This window comes from Podarcis filfolensis (genome assembly GCF_964270895.1).
Source record: "Podarcis filfolensis genome assembly, chromosome: 8".
Lineage (NCBI taxonomy): Eukaryota > Metazoa > Chordata > Lepidosauria > Squamata > Lacertidae > Podarcis > Podarcis filfolensis.
The window spans coordinates 38,409,373-38,432,310 of record NC_139611.1 but is presented as its reverse complement, the minus strand read 5'-3'; the positions used below and the strand labels follow the sequence as shown (position 1 = coordinate 38,432,310).

The 22,938-nt window shown below is 46.9% G+C and overlaps 1 protein-coding gene across 2 annotated transcripts; it reads left to right on the top strand.

Annotated features, from left to right (window-relative positions):
- Nucleotides 1-6,925: 6,925 nt before the first annotated feature.
- Nucleotides 6,926-21,833, top strand: MEAK7 (MTOR associated protein, eak-7 homolog). Of its 2 annotated transcripts, none has more exons than XM_083626329.1 (8): nt 6,926-7,351; nt 9,819-10,012; nt 11,664-11,894; nt 12,253-12,397; nt 12,710-13,150; nt 15,274-15,392; nt 16,476-16,655; nt 18,153-21,833. In XM_083626329.1, exons 2-8 carry the CDS (start codon nt 9,842-9,844, stop codon nt 18,276-18,278), a joined length of 1,413 nt encoding a protein of 470 aa, XP_083482455.1. In that variant the 5' UTR covers nt 6,926-7,351; nt 9,819-9,841; the 3' UTR covers nt 18,279-21,833. The 2 variants fall into 2 exon arrangements, with proteins under 2 accessions (XP_083482455.1, XP_083482456.1); XM_083626330.1 differs by having other exon boundaries at nt 7,108-7,504.
- Nucleotides 21,834-22,938: the final 1,105 nt, after the last annotated feature.

Genomic DNA, 22,938 nt, shown 5'->3' with positions numbered 1-22,938 from the left:
AGGGCTTGGAATGTCTCTTGTTTGAAATCCTGGAGAACCACTGCCTGTCAGTGCAGGCAGTACTGAGTGAGATGGATCCATGGTCTAACTCTGTACAAGGCAGCTCCCCATGTTGCCTCTCTTTGCCCACATGACAGGGAGAGATAATTAAAGGCAAGTTATAGCCTTGCAGCTGAAACGCTAAGGTCAACCTGCATGTTATGTCCAGTGAAGCAGGAACAAGAGAGATCGGTCGCACTAAAACCGAAAATTAAAAGAACAGAGAGGAGAAAATACTAGTAAATCATCATGAGTTTATTTGGAAGGAAGCTTCCTCAGGACATGAGTCGGTTGGCAAAGGTTGCCTATAAATTAGTAATGCTCGAAAAAGGGAGTTTCCTTCAGCTGTGAAATTCCCAAACAACCCAGTCCTGAGAAATAGAGCAAATAGAGATCATTGCTTAGATAGGGAGACCTATGTTTCTTTTTTGAAATGGACCCTGGGAAAATATGATAGCTTCGTTTCTCCATGCAATAACATAATGGCAAATTCAGGGTCGCTTCGTGATAGTAACAGCCACACTCTCTCCCAAGATTATATAATCTTTTAAAGTTATGCAATAATTTTATACAATAATAATAATTCTGGATGCAGTACAACAATCAATGCAGATCTCCACATGTTGCCTTCTAACTAAATATACTACAGTGGTACCTCGGGTTACATACGCTTCAGGTTACATGTGCTTCAGGTTACACACTCCGCTAACTCAGAAATAGTGCTTCAGGTTAAGAACTTTGCTTCAGGATAAGAACAGAAATCAGGCTCTGGTGGTGCAGCGGTAGCAGGAGGCCCCATTAGCTAAAGTGGTGCTTCAGGTTACGAACAGTTTCAGGTTAAGAACGGACCTCTGGAACGAATTAAGTACTTAACCCGAGGTACCACTGTATTTTCAGTGTACATACATTGACAAATGATTTGGAGTGCTCCAATATATTTTTTCCAAAGTGATTTAGGCCTTGAAAGTCCATTATCTTTAACAGAACTTGCACCCCATTCTCTTGAAACTAAAACATGTTCACTGTTCCTAAATGCATACAGAACGTTACCCTTCCTTGGTGTTCTTCCCACACATCTTCTCCAGGGTAAGCCCAGGAGCCAATCTTCAAGATGACTCACCTCTTTTCACTCTGAAAGGCTTCAATCAGCACAAAGGGTAAGAAGACTTGTCAGGGGCTGTAAAGTTTCCTTTTAATGCTGATTGGGCAGTCAGAGGCAGTAACCTGAATGCCAGTTGCAAGAGACCACATAAGGGAAGAGAGCGATCTTGCCTTTGGGTCTTGCTTGCAGGTTTCCCACAAAGGCATCTGGTTGGACACTGTGAGAACAGGATGCTGGACAAGCTGGGCTACTGGCCTGATCCAGCAGGGCTCTTATTATGTTCTTAAAAAGGGAAGCCTCTTTCACAGTGAGGGAGAAAAAACTTGTGTGAAATAGGATGACAGGTTTTGAAACAACACTAGGCTTGGCTGGGAAACAGAGCATCCAAGCTTCCATTGCCACTGTGGTACACATTCTGGGCGCTATCTTTCTCCAAGTTTCAGTGCTGACCGACTCTCTAGAGACTGAGCTGGCTAAGATCTTGCTGTTCCTACACAAGTGGTCTGAAATATACTCAGAGTCGCAAAGTGATTTCATGCTCTTTATTCAGCTCATAGTGGTGAGGAGGAATGAATGAAAGTCCCCTCAAAGTATCTGCTTTATATACATTATTTACACAATGGCTAATGATTGGCTAATTCCGGAATTCTACTGTAAGCCAATCAGGTTGTGGATTCACTTCTATCTGGAGCATGATTGGGTGGTTCCTGCCAACCAATCATACTGCTGCATTGTTCTAGGACCAATCAGACTGCTGCATTCTGAATCCTATTGTTCTAGGACCAATCAGACTGCTGCCTTTTGGATCCTATTGTTCTAGGACCAGTCAGACTGCTGCAGTTTGGATCCTATTCAACTCAGTACATAACATAGTCATAAAGAAACTGCAGTGTGGTCAATTCATTTACCCTGCAAAGTCTTGCTGCTGCTTCAGCTGCTGATACATCAAAACCATCATGTTTGAGTCATGACAAAAATAAGGAGAGACCTCCCCACCCCCCACCTAGTTATTTAAAGTAGCTGCCTGGGTTGTGGGTTTTTCTCTCCCTGCACTCAGCCTGCTATTGATTTGAAAGCCTTGTGGTTGGCTGTAAATCACTTACTTATAATAGGCAATTTAGTTGCTGCTATGAGACGCATTATGGCATGATGGCGTTGTTACTGTTAAGGACTCAGCTGGGGGGGCAAGAATCGCCTCTGAAATCCTCCTCTTCCTTCAAGCAAAGGGCCCTTGCATCATTCAACGATGAACCTGAGTTTTCTGCTGAAACACGCGCCCCTCCCCCATGCATTTAAAGGGCATTCAACACACATTTGAAGCACACAGCCTTCCCCGGAGAATTCTGGGAGTTGTGGTTAAGAGCTTAAGACAAGCCCTGCTGAAACAAGCCAATGGCCCATCATTCTCTTCTCCCAGGGGCCAACCAGATGCCTGTGCAAAACCCACAAGAAGGACTCAAGCACAAGAGCACTCTTCCCTTATGTGGTCTCTTGCAACTGGTACACAAAAGCATTACTGCCTCTGGCCAGGGAAGCACAACATAGCCATCACTGGCTAGTAGCCTTATGAGAGCCTTATCCTCTTTCAATTTGTCCAAGTTGGTGGCCATCTCCATCTCCTGTGACAGTGAGCTCCATATCTTATCTATGCACCAAGTTAAGAAGTTCCAATTGCCAGCACCCTGCACAAAATACAATTCCCAGGACTCTTTGCGGGAAATTGTGTGTGCACTGGAAGTGCTTTAAATGTATGGGATGGATCTGCCCCAAAGTCTACTCAGCAAGGAGGTCAAACCAATCTTCTACACTCATCCATGCAACTGCATCCCTTTATTTCAGGGGTGGGGAATTGGATGTGGCCAGCAGACCAGATGGTGATCCTCTCTACATTTTCCACATCAAGTTTGACAGGTCACCATTTGGGACAGTTGGTGGAGCCAGAGTCAATAGCAGGCAGAGGCATACCCTGTCTGGTTGTAGAAGGAAGGCAAGTGGGGACAGGCTGAGGTTGGTGGGAAAGTGCCCCAGTCCCCAGCTTCCACAGGATGGATGCAAGCTTTATCTTTTGTATAGAAGCCTACACTCCAGCTGCACAAAAAGCAGTGGTTTCTATACACCCACATACATATGCCTCCCGACAAGCAACAGCCTGCTATTTGCTTTTAAATGCTTGTACATTTCACACTGTGCTCTCCAGACTTTGTTAGCTGCATTGAATGCTTTGGACTGAAAAACAGGTTGCAAAACCTTCCATCTGCAAGCAGGATACAAATATACGAAAATCCAGCACTTAGGAAGGGCTGTGGCTCAGTGGCAGAGCCCATGCAACAGAAGGTCTCAGCTTCAATCCTCAGCATCCCAAAGCAGGACTGGGAACGCCTCCTTGCCTAAGACAGACAGGACAGCTGCTACCAGACAACGTGGACAATACTGAGCTAGATGGAAGGGTACAAATATATTGAAACTCATCCTTCTGCAGTCAGGCATTCTGCAAGAGAGGGTGGAAGTTAGAGACACCAGGGGCCGGCTAGAGAGGTTCCCCACCCCTGTTGTGGACACTATTGAGCCAAGTGGTCCAGTGGTCTGATTCGGTATATGTTTTCCTGCCATCTAGGCCAAGTCCTCAGGCACAACCCTTCTTACACTGCAGAAAAAGCTGTGCAAGCAGGTGGAGTTTTCAGGTCAGGAGCGTCCCATTCTTTGAGATTTCAGGGCCCAGACCTGTGACCAATGGCAGCTTCCAGTGATGTCCTAGGGGCAGGCCCTAGAGATGGAGGTTAATTGGGAGAAGGGCACATCTCATGTAGGATCTACTCTATAATTTGCAGCCAGCTGCTGCTGGGTTGAATCTTGCAAGCTGCATGCACAGTAGTTTTTTTAAAAAAACAATTCTTCTTCATCATCATTATTACTACTACTATTAAAGGCACTTTTACCCTCCTGGAGATTTAAGCTCTCCACTAGCAATCTGGAAGGGGCCTGGAGATTTCAGGTCATACTTGGAGGCCTGGCAACTCTACAAGTAGCATCGCAACCACAGCACGACTTGTAATGCTTACACAGCAATGCCTATGTATGACTCGGGCATCTCCCCCACTCCGCCCTGCCCCACCCACACACTATAGCAGGAGAAGAAATAAGTATTTCCACTTCTGCGCTAATCTGCAGCAGGATCTGAAAGTCTATTGCAAAACCGAGAGACAGAGAAAGGGAAAGAAAGTGTGTGCTTGTGTGTGGCTGTGTGCTTCCTCTGTGAATAACACCCAAAAGACACACTTCTGATTCAGAGGAAGTTTTTTCATTCTTTTCCCCCTTCTTTCTCCCTCACCATATATGGTCATATATGCTTTTTGCAATCGAATCAGGTAACCTATCAGCACAAAAGACAAACCAGGTCACTCTGAGCAGAAAGGAAAGCCACAGGATGTGACTTGAGTGAAGCAAACCAGGCCAGCTGGAAGGAGGTTGGGGCGAGGCCTGCCTTTTATGGTAAAAAAAACCTTTGTTGAAGAGCAAAGGTCAGATGCATCCGGCATTGCCCAATAGTCAAATACAAAATGTGCACACAGTTCCCATCGTAGGGCTTGCACAAGTGCTGCCACCCGATTCAATGCATCAGTCATGTGAGCTGTGCAACGCACCCCTGAACATGTTTCCCTAGAAGCAAACCCTATAGAGTTCAATGGGGCTTATGCATTTCGTGGACACATTAGAGCACCTTCTTTGCATGCAGAAGAGATCCCTGCCTGAATCCCCTGGAGACTCTCTGCCAATGGTCTGACTCAGTACTGAGACAGCTTCCCATGTTCCTATGACTGTAGCCTCCACTGGCTATGTCTGTTTGTGTATCTGAATATATATATATATATAGAGAGAGAGAGAGAATAAAAAGGCAGTCTGCAAACAGAACCTGAGTGCAGTGGCACTTTCCTCACTTGGAATCCCCAGCAACTGGTATTAAGGGGCACATTTTTCAAAAGAAAGTACTTCTTCACATAGCAGCACTGTGGGATTCACTCCTGCAAGATGTAGGCAAATTCATGGAGGAAAAGTGGCTACTGCTGGAGTGGTTGTGTTTTAATTCTGCTCAAAATGCTGTTGTGTTCAACTCCTGCCTGCAGGCTTCTCACAGCCATCTGGCTGGCCACTGTGAGAACAGAGTGCTACGCCAATGTTGAGAGGCGTACTGCCTGTGACATCAGAGCCAACACACCCCCTGTGAATTTTCCTGATCCTCTTTTAAAGTCATCCAAGTTAGCGACCATCACTACCTCCTGTAGGAGGAAATTTCAACCGTGTACTGTGTGGAGAAGTACTTTTCTTTGGTCTGCACTGAATCTTCCAACATTTAGGTCCACCGGATGGTTTGCTTAGGAATCGAGCCTTAAGTTTGTGGTTTCTTAGCGAGCAATTAGGTAGGATTTTGACATTATTTAATGTGTGCATGTATCTACTTGTTGCAACTGTCACAAAAAGGTAAAAGTAGCTGTGCTGGCCCAGAAGAATATAAGTTCCAAAAAGCCACATTAGGACGATGACTTTGCTAGGTTGACCAAGATGTCACAGAATTATATGCATCGCCAACACCAGCATCCTATGCCTTATGTAAGCTTTTGAGTGTTCAGAATTCTACATTAGGTTAGATGGAGAGGAAGAACAGATGAAATATATTGGCTAGTGTTTAAGCAGTGATGGATGGTTTGAGCACCAATCAATTTCTCCCTTCTCTCTCCAGCGCCTCACATTTTTGCCTTCTGTTTGAAAAGAGGGTGGAAAAACATAGGCCCACATCAGCCTGTAAGATACAGTACCACAATTTTGCAGGAATGCAGGGCAAAACAAAAAAACACAGAGATTGCTGTATTGTATTCAGCTTCCATAGCTTTCATTAAAATAAAAGAAATGGCTAAGGGTCTAAATACTAAGTGACTAAATATATGCTGAAAGAGTCCAGTTCCTGGACTAGGTTGTGCACTGATGGTAATAAATATCCCACTGCCACCTTGTGGACATTGGGATCATGTTGCGTCAGGGGATCTGTACTCATCAAAGCAGCTGTGGTAGTACCTAGACTGGATTACTGTGACATGCTCTATATGGGGCTGCCCGTGAAGATTGTTCAGAATGTGCAGCTGATGCCAGATGCTGCAGGCAAAGAGTTGATGGGAACCAGGTGATGAGACACCTAATTTTGACACCTCTAATTTGAGGCCAGCCTCCATTCAAAATGCTGGTTTTAACTTCGGGCTTGCAGAAAGGCACCACAGGCAGATCCACACCATACATTTAACACACACCCAATGCACATTTGAAGCACATGACTCCCCCCACCAAAAGAGTTATGGGAACTATAGTTAGGACGCTGGGAACTGTAGCAGCGAGGGTGAAATCATGTGCTCGAAATGTGCCAGTTAATTACACCTGTATGATTGACAGCTTGCAATAGGTGCCTGTAACTCTTGCCCAACCTCACATGTCATATTGTGCTAACAGTGGCAATGTATGCATTAGTCAGGTTGAAGCCAGGTAAAAACGTCAAGAAATGCCACCCAGTTTCTTTTTTGGTGCTAGTATGACTGTCCAAGCGCACTCGGGAATCGAACCCATAATTCACCAGCGCCTTCAATTGTTCTCCCGCTACTCCACGAACGCTCCCATTGGCTACGACCACAAAAGAGGGCGGGACACCTAGAAGGAAGTTCGCGCGAGAGAGAACACATCCCGGCCTTCACCTCAACATAGAGATTAAAATAAAGAGTCGTCCACCCTTTCCATTTTTTTATCAGAACTACCGGCCTAGGGTCGAACCCTTTTCCGTTTTAACTCCCAGGACAATGCATAGCGGGGGAAGGGTCACCATAGTGAATGGTAGGAGGAGGAGGCCATGTAGCATCACTCTAGCGAGTACGCTCCACTCACTCTTCCCTTTTTCTATCTCTATGCCAAGTCTGTCGATTTGATGATGCAGTACAGAACGCGGACGGCGGCGATGATGCCAACCTTAGTAGCCGCCTCTGCGCAAAGCTCGGCGTCCCCTATTGGCTGAGCTTTCTGTCAGTCAAACGGCCAGCGGGGCGGTACTTCAAGGGAAGGCCTCCCCAGAGGCCAAGAGTGGCGGCGGTGCTGGCGCTGCCGCGGGAATGAGGAGACGCCGCTGAGGAACATCGGTCGTCCGGGGAGCGTCCACGCCTGAGGAACCGTCGCCGACAAGTGAGGATATTTTCGGGGTGGGGTGCGGGTTTCAAATATGAATAGTAACGAGGGGGCGTGGCCTATATTAATATTAATAAGGGGGCGTGGCACGTGTGACTATCAATGAGGGCGTCACTGGTTATGAATTGGGGAACCTGAGTATAATTGAGGGCATGTATGTGTTTTATCTATTATACATGCACATAGAATATTAGAGACAATTATAGTTACATAGTATATATTTTGTTTAAATACTGTAAAGAATTATATATATATAATTATCTCTCTCTGTGTGTAGCTGTATATCACAGAGGCTGGGAACAAAGCATATTTATTTCATTATTAATAATGTTAATCATTAACAATTCATTCATTGTAATTCAAAAGTAACTGAGTGGTTTTAATTATGAATTCATAAATCACCCATTTCAGACAATTGTAATTCAGAAGTATAGAAATCGTTTAAATGGCTGAATGAATAATGTGAAGATACATCATGGCTTGCAACCTTCTTTTCCACCAAGTGGTGCTTAAAGTTAACAGTAAATTGCAACACTTAGCAGTTGCTGCAACAGTCAGCTTATGGGGTCAAAGTGTTTCTGCACTTGGATCTTGCTCCTTCCTTACTTGGTTAATTTTTTATCCACGTACCAAGATTTGAACCCAGATCCCACCTCTGTATTTGCAGCATTCTGTTGAAAATAAGAGATGAGCAAAGAGAAGTCCATTGATGGCTACTAGGTGTTCAGTAGTGTGCTTCTCCCCACCTGATGTTGTATACAACTCAGTCCTACTCAGAGTAGACCCTTTGAAATTACTGGACATGGCTAACTTAGGTCTATTTATTTCAGTGGATAGATTCTGAATTGGACAGAGCTAGTTACAGCTCTAAACTGAAGCACTTCCTCGTCTGTCTCATTGTCCTCATCTGAATGTCATATGGGAGTGCTGGCTTGATTGCCCTAAACAAGAACAGATTAATGTTCACCTTGTTTGATGACAAAACGTATTTCTGTTGCTCCTGATAATGCATGTATGTGTGTGTGTGTGTGTTTTTTTTTCTCTGACAGGTTTAGGTAGTTGCGCTTTGTGAATAATTCATACTTGTTGGGCTTTGATCGTTAATTTGTATTTCCGTCACTGCGGCTCGTTTAATGAAAAGCACTCATGTTTCACACTTGGTTTTAAAAAAGGCTTTCATTTATGCTCCTGACCTCAAGAGAGTTGGAGCTTGGGGCGTGTGTGTTTGATGTTGCTGGGAATATTTCTTTCATAATGTCCCAATGGGATTACTCAAAGGAATGAAGAGAGAGCGCTTGAAAGCTTGCAGCTGAAGCATGATTTCCGAAGGCTGATTTATGAAGATGGTATGAAAACAGCCCCTTTGTCGACACAGCCAACTTATTTATTTAACAAAATGTAAATCCCACTTGATTGTTTTATACTTTTGTTAACTGCTTAAAAATTCTCTTAAAATGTATCAAAATTATTGACAAAGAACATTCCGCTTCTGGGCCTTTTCTATGCAAATCAATGATGATGATGATGATGATGATGATGATGATGATGATGCTCAGACTGCCATGAGGAGTTCCTACTTTCTAGGCACCTTTTGCAACATGCCGTTACAGGTTTTACATCACTTCCAAAGGAGTGTTTTATGCAATATCAGTGGATTCCTGCATATTCTTTGGGGTGGGTTCTTGTGGCCTTTTAGTATAGAATTGCAAGCCAATAGTCGGCAGTCTACAACCTTGTGGCTTCCAGTCTTCCAGGCCTTCTACTGTAACATTCATCTTTGGGGCAACTTGGATGGATTTGAAAGAGGATTAGACAAAATTCATGGCGAATAAGGCTATCAATGACAACTAGCCATTATAGCTATGCTTCCCCCATGGTCAAAGGCAGTAATGCTTCTGAATATCAGTTGCTGGAAACCACAGGAGGGGAGAGGGCTCCTGTGTCCAGGTCCCGTTTGAGGGCTTTGCACAGGCATTTGGTTGGCTGTTGTGAGAGCAGGATGCTGGACTAGATGGGCCATTAGCCTGATCCTGAAGGGATCTTCTAATGCTCTTAGTTGTTGCAGTCTCTCTCATGTGCACACACACACATACAGAGTTGGTCACATACTACATGCAGAATTACTTTCCAGCCTTCAGCCCTCATGCTTCCCTGAGCTGTTGGGTCATTTGACGCTTTGTAATAGATTTCAGTTTGCAGCCAGGCATTATTAATTCTTCATGAGCCAAATTGATTGTTTAACCATATTGTTTTTTCCATTTTGACCAGGACCCTGAAGCCTTTGTGCTTTTGCAAAATGACTTTGAACCGTCTGCTTCTCCCCCCACTGCTGCAACTTGGCAGTGCCTCCGTTTCAGTGGCTTTTCTGGTTGTTCTTGAAACAGCGCTTGGGACTGGTACCTTCTGAGCCCTGCCGCCGTTTTCATGCTTGTCTCTTTCTTTTTCCCTTTCATCATCCTCGTAGGATTCCACCATCTGCTGGAAAAGATGGGGAACGTGGAAAGCAGCAGCCATTACCAGAAGCACCTCTCAAGGTTCCTTCCTGATGAACAAGCCGACATTGACAGCGTCTTCGTTGCCTTATCCGGGTCGGGGGAGGCTGTCGGAGGAAAGGGGGGCAAACCAGCCAAGAAGGGTGTGACGCTGACGATGCTCAAGGCAAGAAGCAAAACTTGGTTGACAGCATGCTTAGCCTTACCGGATAATTTTCTGTGTGTTCGCAGCACTTTGTGGACATGGTCCTATTTTAATATTTGCAGCAGCCCTGCATAGTGCAGATGACCTTTAATGAATTGCTTAAAGTCAGCTACCGAATTCACAGCAGTGGCAGGATTTGAGTCCTTGAGCTTTGTCTCAGTCTCCTGGCCACTCTGCAGTGGAAGGGCTGCAGCTCTGTGGTAGAACATCTGCTTTGCATTCAGAAGGTCCCAGGTTCAATCCCCAGCATCTCCAGGTAGGGCTGGGAAAGCCCCCCACCCCTCCTGATACTTTGGAGAGCTGCTGCCAGTCAGTGCAGGCAATACTGAGCTAGATGGAGTTAAAAGTTCTTGGTATAATGCAGATTCCTATATTCCTAAGATTAGACAGGGCTTGTAGTGGTGATGTTGTTTTACAGAGGATGCTCCTACACACAGATGGAGAACCTGTAGCTTTTCAGATGTTGTTGGACTCCCAACTCCCATCAGCCCCAGCTAGCATGTTCAGTAGTTGGTGATAATGGAAGCTGCAGTCCCCCCCCCCCAAAAAAAATCATGCATTGGTCTCCCAGTAATGAGCTGCAGCACAAAAGTGGTAATAACCTAAATTGCATGAGTAATACTATACTGTTTACTTTTAAAGAAATAAGAAATAGAAAAGTGATAGGTGCGTGGGGAGTTAGGGAGAGGGAGATCAATGTAGCCGGTGTGGTGGTGTAGTTGTTAGAGTGTCAGTCTAGGACCTGGGAGACCAGGGTTCAAATCCCCACACAGCCATGAAGCTCACTGGGTGACCTTGGGCCGGTGGCTGCCTCTCAGCCTAACCCACCTCACAGGGTTGTTGTGGGGATTAAATGAGGAGGGGGAGAACCATGTTCAGCACCTTCCAACTTCTTGGAGGAAAAGGTGGGATATAAATGCAATAAATAAAAAACAAAAAGCCTTCTGGCTTTCTTCAAGTTGAGCCACTGCGGTTTCTTTCCTGTCCTGCAAATCCTGGGAATTATTTTGTATTGACTTAATCCAGCATGCCTGCAGTTTATGTTGCTTTGTGGCTTGCTGTCCTTTGGGAAGAGAGTGGGGTAGAAATTTAACACGCAAATAATTAAAAAGTATAGTTGCCGCAGCCTGATAATCATAGAATTGTAGAGTTGGAAGGTACCCGGAGGATCACCTAATCCGACCCCTTGCAATTCAGGAATATGCAGCTGTCCCATACGGGGATCAAACCTGCGACTTCGGGACACCATGCTCTAACCAACCGAGCTATCCAGAAAGGAGCCTGGGAAACTGCCTTATACCAGATCAAACTGTGGCTCAGAGTGGTGGGTGGGAAGCCTTTTCCCATGCCAGTTAAGAGCCAATTTCCAGAGGTAGAAATCCGAAATGTGAAAGTATCCCTGGCCTGCTGAATGTGTAACGAGCGGCTGGCTTGTTCCTTTTGCCCGTTGGCCAACAAAGAGACAAACAGCGAGGGGAGCCAGAGGAGAGGTGGCCCTTCCTTGGCATCAGGATGCATTGCCTTTGGTGCAGAGTGAGCTCCTGCCACTTTGGAGACTGCTTGTTCCTTCTGGTTGGTTGAACTTCCCTGTTGCGTTTCCGTCTATCTCTAGGCCCACGTCAAGGAGGCTCTCCCTGAATCAATGGTCATCCGGCTGTACAATGGGATGAAGAGCATCCCTCTGCCTGAGAAGTCTCCTGGGTCCAACGGGCAGGTGGGGAAGGAGCAGTTTGTCATTTTCATGTCGGCACTCTTCAAAGGCAACGCCGAGGAAAAGAAAGGCATCATCATGAAAATGATATCGAACGCGGACAGCACCGTGAAGGGAAGTCAGATCATTGAGGTAAGAAGAGAAAAAACCCAGTATGTTCCATTTGCCTATAAGAGAGAGGAAGAGGGACTGGAGCAGAAACGGGGCAAGGTGATGGATCTGGGAACCAAGACTGGGAAGCCAGGAATCAATACCTAGAAGCCAGGAATTGTTCGCAAATTTAGTCAAAGGAAAGGAAGGCAGATGCTCAGCCACTGCTGTCTTTCTCCAGTGCCAGATACGGAAGCTGTAGCTATTCGTATCGTACTAGCCCCTGTTAGTATCCTTTTCTAAGTATTAATTTCTGCCCTTGTTAGGAGGTCTGTCCTTTTTTTGTGTACATCTGCCATTTAAACACTCCACGTAGGAAAAAAAAATTAAACTCTTGAAGTTTGCAGAGGATCTGGTTGGCTCTGTGGTTCACGTCCTGAGCTACAGGAAGATGCTGAAGGGCTGGAACTTGAAGAATGTGCAGAATTCAACCACAGGAATAAAAGCTTTGGCGTCTCAGTTAGTGTCGGAGTTGAAATCGGCAGGTGAGTGGCGGAATATCCGTTTTCGCTTTGGTTTAGCTGTAGACCCTGGCAATGGTTGGTGGCCATTGTGAGCTCCATAGGGTTTGTGGCTTGGGAGACAGAGAGGCTCAGAGAGCTGCATTTGGCTCTTGGGCATGAGGTTTCCTGCCTCTGGAATACAACATAGCTACTAATAGACCTTTCCTCCTCTGTCCATTAGTCCTAATCCATTTAAAAGCCCTTGGATCCAATGGTCAGGTTTGGCAGTGGCTCCTGTGGAGCCGACTAGGTTTCCTGGTGCTACTTACCTCTAACTTTTGTTTCTTGCTGCAGATGGGAAGAGGCTTGAGGGTGGTCAGGCGCTGGACGCTGTCTGTGACGAAAGCATCATTGAGGATTGGGTCTTCCGGGTTCCACAGGTCTCTGCTTTCCTCACTGTGGTTGTCCAGCAGGGGCTGCTCATCCTGCACTCCCTCCCGGACCAAGAGCAAGAGACCTTCCCTTTGCTTCCGGAGTGCCAGGGGGTCAGAGGCAGCCGCTTCGTCAGCCTCCTCAACATCCCCTCCGTCACCTACATCAACTCTCACCTGCCTTCTGAGCTCCAACACAAATGGAGGCTCCTCTTTGCCTCCCAGGTTCACGGTGAGAGCTTTACGCAGCTGTGCGGGCACATTGTCAACCAGGGGCCCTGCGTGCTGGTTCTGAAGGACACAGATGGCTACGTCTTTGGTGGTTTTTCGTCGTGTTCCTGGGTGGTTAAACCACAGTTTCAAGGTAAGAATGGCTGTTGACCCAATGTCTTTCAGCCTATAGCTCACATTTCACAAAATCTCAACCCTGCTCCTCTGGCAGGTGCTATGGGGCAAGGCTCTGTGCACATCCTGTTTAAAAACTATTGTCTAAAAAATTCTGTATCTAGACAACCCAAATTCTTTGCCAACAAAAGCAGGATCGTTTGTATAAATTGGGCAAAGCGTGCAATTTACCATATTTCCACGGCTCTTGGAAATCTCATTCTCCCACTATTCTTCAAAGATTTTAGCTGGCTTTCCTTTCGCTGGGCAGGAGGGTTGGTGGTGGTTCCTGCCAGAAGGCTGCCTTCCCTGCTGAGGTTGCCTATCGGGGGCCGTGTTCCAGGGGCAAAAGTGGAACAATGCAAGTGAATTTTACTTTTGCACAGTAGGATGATTCCTCCACAACCATACATGCAAGCAAAAAGCTTTGTTAGAGTTCAAGCACACGTTTTTGCTTAGCAGGGCCAGTGAGGGGCATGGCCCATGGAGAGTGGGTGTGGCCTGTTAAGAGTCCCAAGGGCCGGAGAGAGGGACCTGGAGGGCCATATGTTCTCTCTGTGCCTGATGCTCCTCTCCCCTGACTCTCACTCTTTCAAGCCTGTCTTCACTAACAAGAGTCACATGAACTTCTGGGGAAGATGCAATTTTGAACCCGACACCACATTTTGCCCAGGGTCTTCTCACTGACTCTCCCAATTTAAGTCCCTATTGGTTTTAGTGAGTTGGAGACCCAGGCAAGTGTGCACAGAATTGCAGACTTCGCAGATTTTTTTTTTTTAATGTGCATGCTGTCAAAATGACTTGCTACTGTTTTCCCACTAGATGGCGACCCTGCCGTTGCTTTTGATTCTGCTGAGATTAGAACTAACTCTCTTTAAGGTGGAGAGTATTCTCAGGACAGATCAAAACGCCTAGGACGTAGAGCAAATGTGTTCTTCCAGGAAAGAGCTGTAGCTTTGCATGTAGAAGGTCAAGGGTTCATTTCCTGACATCTCCAGGCAGGACTGGGAGAGACCCCTGTCAGAAAAACGCAGGCCTCTGGATGCCAGCTGCTGGCAACCACAGATGGGGAGAGTGCTCTTGCTCAGATGGCCTCCTTGTGAGCTTCCCAGAGGCATCTGCTGACCGCTGTTAGGAGAAGATGCTGGACTAGATGGGCCTCTGGCCTGATCTAACAGGCTCTTGTCAGTAAACCTTGGAGAGCCACCAGGGCTGTCTTAAGCATATGTGACGCCGGGGTGCAAAGATCCGTCCGGCGCCCCCCTCGGTTGCCCATTCCTAGGTGCACAGGAGGGCGGAGCTGGCTGTCCACCTCAGCGTCTCACTGGCTCGGTCACCCCCAAACTCACGGCGCAGAGCCGCCTGCAGCAGAAGAGCCCACTGCAGCGCTCCGACCAATGTGCAGACTCTTCCCTGAACTCAGCCCTTGGGCCCTGGACTCTTGGCCTGGCACCCCTGAGAGCCTGGCGCCCGGGTGCCCCGCACCCCTAGCACCTATGGGAAAGACGGCCCTGAAAGCCACTGCCACTTAGTGCAGAGGATACTGTGCTAGATGTACTGATAGTCTGACTTGACGTAAGGCAGGCTCTTTTGTTCCAGTGCATCTCTCCTGCCTCTGCCTCACCAGACCTCCGTGCAGGGTGTAAAGAGGGTTCTTTAATACTGGCTGCCCTACAGGCGACAGGCGAAAATTAGCAGTAGAAGCGGTGGGGTTACAAGGTGCCTCATCTAATGCAGGGGCCATTAGGATGCCCTCGTCTGCTTCAAATAATTTGGTTCCAGGCCAGTTGGGGCTTTATGTGTCAGTTTAAGCACCATAATTTGGGCCAGGAAGACAACTGGCAACGAGTGCTGGCATTTCAAAATTTCTTTGTGCATTTAAATAAAAGATCTCAGGTTCAATCCCTGGTATCTCCAGGCAGGACTGGGAGTATTCTCTGTCTGGAACTCTGGAGAGCTGCTGCTGCCGGTCAGTGTCAACGATACTGAGCTAGATGGACCAAGTGTCTGACCCGGTGTAAGGCAGGTTCCTCTGTTCTGCCTTCCTTGCTGTTCCTTGCTATTTGGTCTGTGCTCCTTCTTCCTTCCACTGTCATTTTACAGGCAACAATGGATGCTTTCTGTTCTCTGTTTCCCCCTCGCTTGAGGTCTTCACTTACACCGGCTACAACGACCACTACATGTACCTGAATCATGGGCAGCAGACAATGCCGAATGGCCTTGTAAGTACAAAACGGTTGCAGGATAAAGCCTTGTCTTGTAATACGGCACTTTCAGTCACCCTGGGAAATCTAGTCCTCTTCTGCAGTGCGACTGTGAGGGTCAGTTTTTGCTGGATCACATCACTTGAAGATTGTGGGTTGGGCAGATTGTGTGCTTGATCTGCTTGTCCAGATTTTGTGTGTGTGTGTATGTGTGCATGTGCGTGGTTGGCCAGATGGCCTTTGCTGAGCATCTGACCGAAAGCCTATATTTATTTAGTTGAGCTTTTATTTTATTTTTTTACAAGGCAAAATACAGAGAACAAGGGAAGCCAGATGATTCCAGAATTACATATTCTTAATATAAAAAATGATGAAATGTAGGCAACCATTAAAAAAAAAGCAAGGGATGCATACGTTGAAAGGATAGAAATACAAAAAAGGTTATTGTAAAAAATAAAAGTTCAGCAGAGGAGAGCCTGTTGGGAGTTTTCTCCCCATACCCTATTGAATAGGAAGATGTGTTATTCATTGCTTCTTCAGTATTTTCTTCTTAGGTATTCCCCTTCAGTGTGTAGTTTGACTTAAAAATGGTGTGGTGCTTGATGTAAGGGAAACTGATTTGTACTTGTATTCTGTCTTGCTGTTTCTGTATCAAATAGCCTATGGCTTTTTCACAGGTGTGATGATGGCTGTTAGCTTAGATCATTTTGGAAGGGGGTTAGATAAATTCATGGAGAAAGCAAGACCTGTAAAGTCATGGTTGCTATCCAGGACCTCCCTGTTCAGAGGTAATGTGCCACCAGTTCTTGAGGACTAGTAGCATGGATGTGCCTTCGTGCCCTGCTTGTGGGATTCTCTGAGGCACCTGATGATTGAGCACTGCAAGAAGCAGGATGTGTGAGCTGCGTAGCGCTTTGGCCTGACCCAGCAAGGCCCATTTTAGATGGGTCGGGTGTGGTTGGGGCCGGCACGCCTGCCTCTGGGTGGATTGCCATAGCGTGTCCTTCCAGCCCCACCCAATGCTGATAGGGTCATTCAATTAAGGAGCAGACTCTGCATGCTGCAGTGCGTCGGCCAAACCCCTTTGTTATTCTTTCCTAGGGCATGGGTGGACAACATGAATACTTCGGCCTGTGGATCGACAGCAACTATGGGAGGGGCCACAGCAAAGCCAAGCCCAGATGCACCACGTACAACAGCCCTCAGCTGTCGGCCAAGGAGAACTTCACGTTGGACGCCATGGAGGTTTGGGCGGTGGGAGACCTCCCAGAAAGTGCAGCCGTAAGTGACTGCTGTGACTGTCTCTCTAGCTAAACAATAACCTGTGGGTTAAACCACAGAGCCTAGGACTCGCTGATCAGAAGGTCGGCGGTTCTAATCCCCGTGACGGGGTGAGCTCCCGTTGCTCGGTCCCAGCTCCTGTCAACCTAGCAGATCAAAAGCATGCCAAAAAGTGTAAGTAGATAAATAGGCACCGCTCTGGCGGGAAGGTAAACGGCGTTTCTGTGTGCTGCTCTGGTTCGCCAGAAGCAGCTTAGTCATGCTGGCCACATGACCCGGAAGCTGTACACCGGCTCCCTCGGCCAATAAAGCGAGATGAGTGCCGCAACCCCAGAGTCAGCCACGACTGGACCTAATGGTCAGGGGCCCCTTTACCTTTACCTTACCTGAGCAGTGGGTCTGGCCCCCTGAAGCTCACACATGAATTCTGTAAGTCAAAGCAGCTTGCAAATTTCCATCTCTATCAACACTAAGGGATGTTGCACTGGAGGGTGGGAACCTTCAGGAAGCACCCACTGTCCAGGCATGGCATTGTGCTGTGTAAATGGCACCCAACAGGCTATCAGTGCTAGTCTCCTGTTTGAGGAAAGGAGGTTGAGTGGACAGGCAGCTGTGATGTCTGCAGCCCCCCAGCTCCTTTGAGTCACTCAGTCCGCAGACGGGTGATCAGTATTGTGAGGGGATGTGTCATGTCTTCTTGTTTGTGTCATGTCCTCTTGGATAACAAAAGCAGATTTATTGAGGCCACAGTGGGCTGCTGTGCATGGTTGTATTATTTCTTTTCGGCTGGTGGACCACAAGATGTGTTTCCCCTTAAAGGGGGTGGGATAGCTTCTGGATGCCAGCCCTTTTCTATGATAGCACCATGCATGTATGAAAAGGCTAAAGGCAAAAGAAAACTTCTGTTCAGTGCTAACACCAGTGACAAGTCTAATCGCCAAACAACAATCAAAACAGCAGCAAGAGCCATTGCAGAGACAGGTACACCCACTTCCAAAGCAAGACTAGAGTTAATCGTCCGTTAAAAGTTTCGGAGAGGAAAACGCCATTTTCATACTGCTCTCCTGGCACAGAAAAGCTGCTAAGTTTCTTGGCAGCAATACCATGGTGGGTGTGGGTGCATGTGCTGTTTTTTGTGTTTCTTCCTTCCTTCCCCCAGCGGTGCCCCAAGGGTTCCTCTTAGCGATCAGAGATCACGCTTTGACATGGGTCCCCTTCTGCAGTCATTTCAGGAAGCTCCGTGACCTTACCCAACCTGTTTGACTGAACCAACAAAGTAGGCTGGCAAGTGGGCGGGGGCCGCAGAACCTGTCCTGCTGTTTGCAGAGGGATGGCCGGGGCGGGGGGAGCTGCACAGGGAAGCAATAACAACTTCCTTCTAATGCAGACGTGACGTGAAAATGAAAGGGCCCCAGGATGGGTTGACCGTGACCTGTTCCCTTTCTTGAATTCCTATTTTGTTTGGTGTTCCAACCTGCCTTCTGGGTTTTGATTTAGGGCACGGGGCAGAAGAGCATCCTGGACGCAGACCCCGAGGCCCAGGCTTTGCTGGAGATGATCGGGAAGGGCCGAAAGAGCGATGGGTTGCGGGATCCGGCCGATGGCGACGGGGGCGACAACTGAGAACAAGGCCTGGAAGCTCTTGCCTGATGCTTTGTGCAGAGCCGTCTCTGATCTCTCTCCAACACCACATGTGAAAACTCGATAACACAAACTGCTCAAGTGTAATGTGTTTTCCTAGAGCTGCATGCTGTCTGGTTAGGAGACAAATCCTTTGCGTAGCGGGATGGTTTGTCTGTGACAGGCAGATGGGGTGATTGCATGCTTTAGGTAGTTCTTAATAATCAAGGGTATTGCTGAATACAAATGAAGACAGGTCCATGCCCCTCCCCCTCCTTTGGATCAGTGTTAGCATCCACTATTTAGTCACACATTTCGTCTGTGAGCAGCTCAAGGGAGCTTTCGAGAATCCTGTTGGGAAACAGCTTCCTGAACGAATTTCAGCTTGTTTGCTCAAGAGGGCCTTTGCTAATCATGTTGAAGCAAGTTTTGTTGGGGACAGTTGGTTCAACCCAGGGTTGAACATTCACAGACCCTGCCTTAGGAAACCCCCATTTTGAATGTTGTAAAGGCAGTAGCCAGAGAACTGAGCACTTGATCGATGCTGCTTTTAGTCTCAGACTGCTGTCCCAGACACCGTTCACATAAGTGTATAGGACTGAGAACCAAGTCAGATTTCCAGGGTGGTGCAGGCACAGGCCAGTGTTGGGAGTGCAAGCGAAAGACCGCCTCCCTGGTGAATTTCTGGGTGCGTATGGCATCACTACACCAGACCCTTTAAGATGCATGAGATTGGGCTGATCCTTGAGGTGCTGGCGGCAAGTTGCAGGTTAACCAGATCAGCACGAATCAATGCTAAATCATGCGGTGAAGCAGTGGATGCAGCCTGTCAGTCGGGGCGCCAGTCTGAAGGATGAAACATTGGTTGCAGCCAAACTTAGCAATGTCTGAAACCCAAAGACCCAATTTTCTTTGCTAGGTATTGTCGAGAAATGATCTCAAGTCCTCAATTTAAGGCCTACTTCAGGATTCAGTCTAGGGAATTATGAAGGGGTGTGAAGATGGGGCTCTACCTTGGATTTTCATGCAACTGTCCGCTTTGCAAATCTGCACCTCTATGCAACACAAACCACACAGCAAATAAGATGATATCATCTGAAACATAAGCTGCAAACTTTAGAGCTACTCAGGACTTCTTATCATGCTCTGAAAAGTAAGTGCGTGTGTGAAAAAGTTGCTTGACAAGGCTTGGTATTCAAAACAGTGTCCTTAGCTCCCCCCCCCCCTTTTTTTAAGTCTTAAGGTAGTGAACTTTTAAGTAGAAAATTAAGTATGCAAAGCAAGGAATCTAAAACTGACATTCCCTTTGCAAGTGTGAAAAACAAGTATTAGCTTCCACTATAGTTCCACTTGAGCCTCGCAGATTACTGAAAGGTGGGGAATAACAATAAAATAAAAGTGGTCTATAGAGGTAAACAGTATGTTGGAAATTGAAGTGTCTTTTGGCTTGTTGACATATTTGATCAAGTTGCAAAGGCATAATTTCCACAGTAGCTGGATCTGTTCTGGTCTTCTGAGTGAACACTTCTGAGTGCATCTTTTATGTATACTATTCTGATTTGGTGACATCATGTTTAGGGTCTGTAACCTTAGAAGGAACTATTTTGTTCCACCAGCTTTGTTGCAATAAATCTACAAGATACATAGGGGTGTTTCTTGTTTGGCAGCTATACTTTGATAGCAAATCCTTCCATGTTGCCTTATAGCCATATAGCCTCAAATCTTGCTACACCCTTACTTGGGAGTCTTGTCTGATTGAATTCAGTGGGGCTTCTACCTAAAATGCTTAGGGACAGGCCGCAGGTCAGAAATTAAATCATGTTCAGTCATTTTTCTTTCTGTAGAATAGTGTTTATGAGACAAGGCAATAGAAGCTTGAAATGGAAAATCTGCATGTTAATCTGAAAGAGCTACTTCTGTCCTGATTGATGGTTTATCTGTGTAGACAAATGCTGTGTCTCACTGTTTATCCAACCTATGGTAGCTAGCTATTTATATCCTAGTCTCTTTTTCATAGGGGCAATAGGAAGCTGCCTTATAGAGAGTTAAGCTCTGTTCGTCCTTCCTCTCCCGGAGCTGCAATTCTCAGAGTCGATAACAATCAGTCTCTCTTCACAGGGAACTCTGCGAATTGTAGGCCTGTGAGGGGAATGGGGTGTGTGTCTCCTAAACAACTCTTTGTTTAAGGTGGTATCGCAGGATTAAAAAATGTATGGTGTTTATGTGGCCCAGGTGCCTCTCCTGCTGCTGGAACCAGCCTCCCCTCAAAAGTAGAGAGGAGGAAGATCAGAAGAGAGGCCTGCCAGAGGATGATTTTCACTTGATCCCCTCCTCTGGGAGAGATGGACTTTAGCTGAGGGGTAGAATATGTGTTTTGTAGGCAGAAAGGCTGAAGTGTGAGAAGTGTGATCCTAGGCAGCTCCAGCTAGCAGGATCATGTAGGTGCTGATAGAAAACACCTCTCCTCAAGAGAGACCTTTAAAGACCCTGCTCAGTCACAGATGGCAGTGCCAGGCTAGATGGATCAATTTGTCTGACTCTGCACACGACAGCTTAATATGTAAGGTTTTTTCTAGCAGATATTGATCAGTGTAAGGCACCAGAGACTAACCTGTGGCCTTCCAGATGTTGAGCTCCCATTAGCACCAGCCAGGATGGTCCAGCCGTCAGGGGGAATCACCAGTGCCAACTGGGAGGCCACAGGTTAGCCACCCCTGGGGTAAGGGAAGCAAGCGTGCTGAAGGAGGTCACCAAGCTGATCGCATTTCCTGGGGTGGGAACATAAAAAGCCTGCTGGATCAGGCCAAGGGCCCATCTAGTTGAGCATCCTGTTCTCCCAAGCAGCTGCCCGTGGGAAACCCTCAAGCAGGGCAGGAGTGCAAGATTCTCTGTCCGCTGCAATTCGCAGCAGCTGGTATTCAGAGACATAGAGTGACAGCGAAGGTAGTTACGCCCTTGTCCCTGTGGACCAGGAAGTTGGATGGAGGAGAATCAAGCAAAGCACTGCTCAGCACAAGGGAACTGGACCATAGCAGATGTTTTATAACCCTTTGCAACTCCGTCAGGCATAGAAAGCCATGGACAAAGGTGGGTGTGCCCCTGGTTTTTCCTTTTGATCTTGTTCCAGCCAATTGGAAGAATTGTAGATTTTCCATCTTCTTTAGCTGGAATTTTTTTCTCCAGGGTGATGGCTGTGAGCTTGCTTTGAGCACATCCTTTGGTCTTTCCTCTTTTAAAAATATAATGGCGGGTATATATTCACGGAGGGCAAAATTGTGGCGTAGATCAAGCAATAGATAGATGTGTTGCCCAGCTGCATTTCCTACATGTGCTAACACTTGGAATACAGCTTCAAGCAAAGGGAGATGTTCCATGCTGGAAGAAGAGAAACTATCCAGGCCAGAGACCAGCACAGAAGAGTTTGTCCTGTTCATGATGCTATTTCTTTCCCCTTTGTTTTCTTTTTAACACCTTTTGAGTGGTTTTATAATAATGCACGTCCAGTTGCATGTACCAAATTAACTGCAACAAATAAATTGTTCCAGGTCTTTTCTATAACTCTGCAGCTTCTTCGGGTAAGGTTTTTATTTGAGTCTATGTCAGCCACTGGGACTGAGGTTTGTCATCTTTGAATGTGGCCCTCAGAACCCTCTGTGGACCAACACCCCTCATTTACCTTGCCACGCCCCCTCTTTGAGTGCTTTTGCCTGTCTGGAATACGTCCTTGAGCTGCCATAATGCCTCTTGCTTGCCTTGACTGGCTAGAGAGGGGTGAGTGTGTGTCTGTAGAAACCACTGACTCCTGCATCACTGGAATGTCCAAAGGCAAGACTCAGCTAGCTTACTGTGCAAAGTGCTCCACCTACTTTTGCCTCTGACCCCGCCCACCCCGGCATATAGCCCTTGGATGGTTCCCCCACAAGAAGAATGGGCAGGATCCTTGGGAGGAAATGGTCTCACCCACCTATTTCTTGTTCTTAGCCGTTGCCTAGTACCAGGGACTGTTCTTAATGTAGGACAATGTTTGTTGTTTTTAAGCTTTATTGGGTTTCTTTTTCTAAAAGAAATGTTGTGGGGCGTTGGATCAGTCCCCTTTGTGAAAGAGCCACAGGGACATCTTGCTGCATTTTGGAACTGAGGTGGAAATAAATGGCTGAGCATGGTGTGTGTGTGTGTTGTGTGTTGGGGACCATCCCTATCTGTCTTATCCTTCTCCCCCTTACAGATATCCACCTGCCAGTTGCCTCCCACAATGATCTACCCTAGCAAAAGGCGATTGTGTGGGGAGGAATCAGATGTGCCTTGGAAAGCATCAGATGCTTTCCAGCTATTTAGTTATTCTGTCTAGGGCCGGTGACCACCTGGGCTGTTGGAATGAGAGAGGGGCCTCTGTCACAGGATAGCCATTCAACTCAACAGCTGAAACAATACTAACAGTCCATCTTCGCTGGCATGTCTGTAACATGAACCTGTGTGGCTGGCATTGACATTTGGGTGGTGCTGTTGTTTTAACAAACAGCAAATGTCTTGATGCTAAGGGCTGTTTGGCCATGGAATATAGAGTGCCTAGAGATGGAGCAGACTTTCCTTTGATGGAGGTGTTTAAGCAGAGGCTGGGTGTCTTGTCAGGGATGCTGCATTTGTGGGTGGCTAGACATCAGGT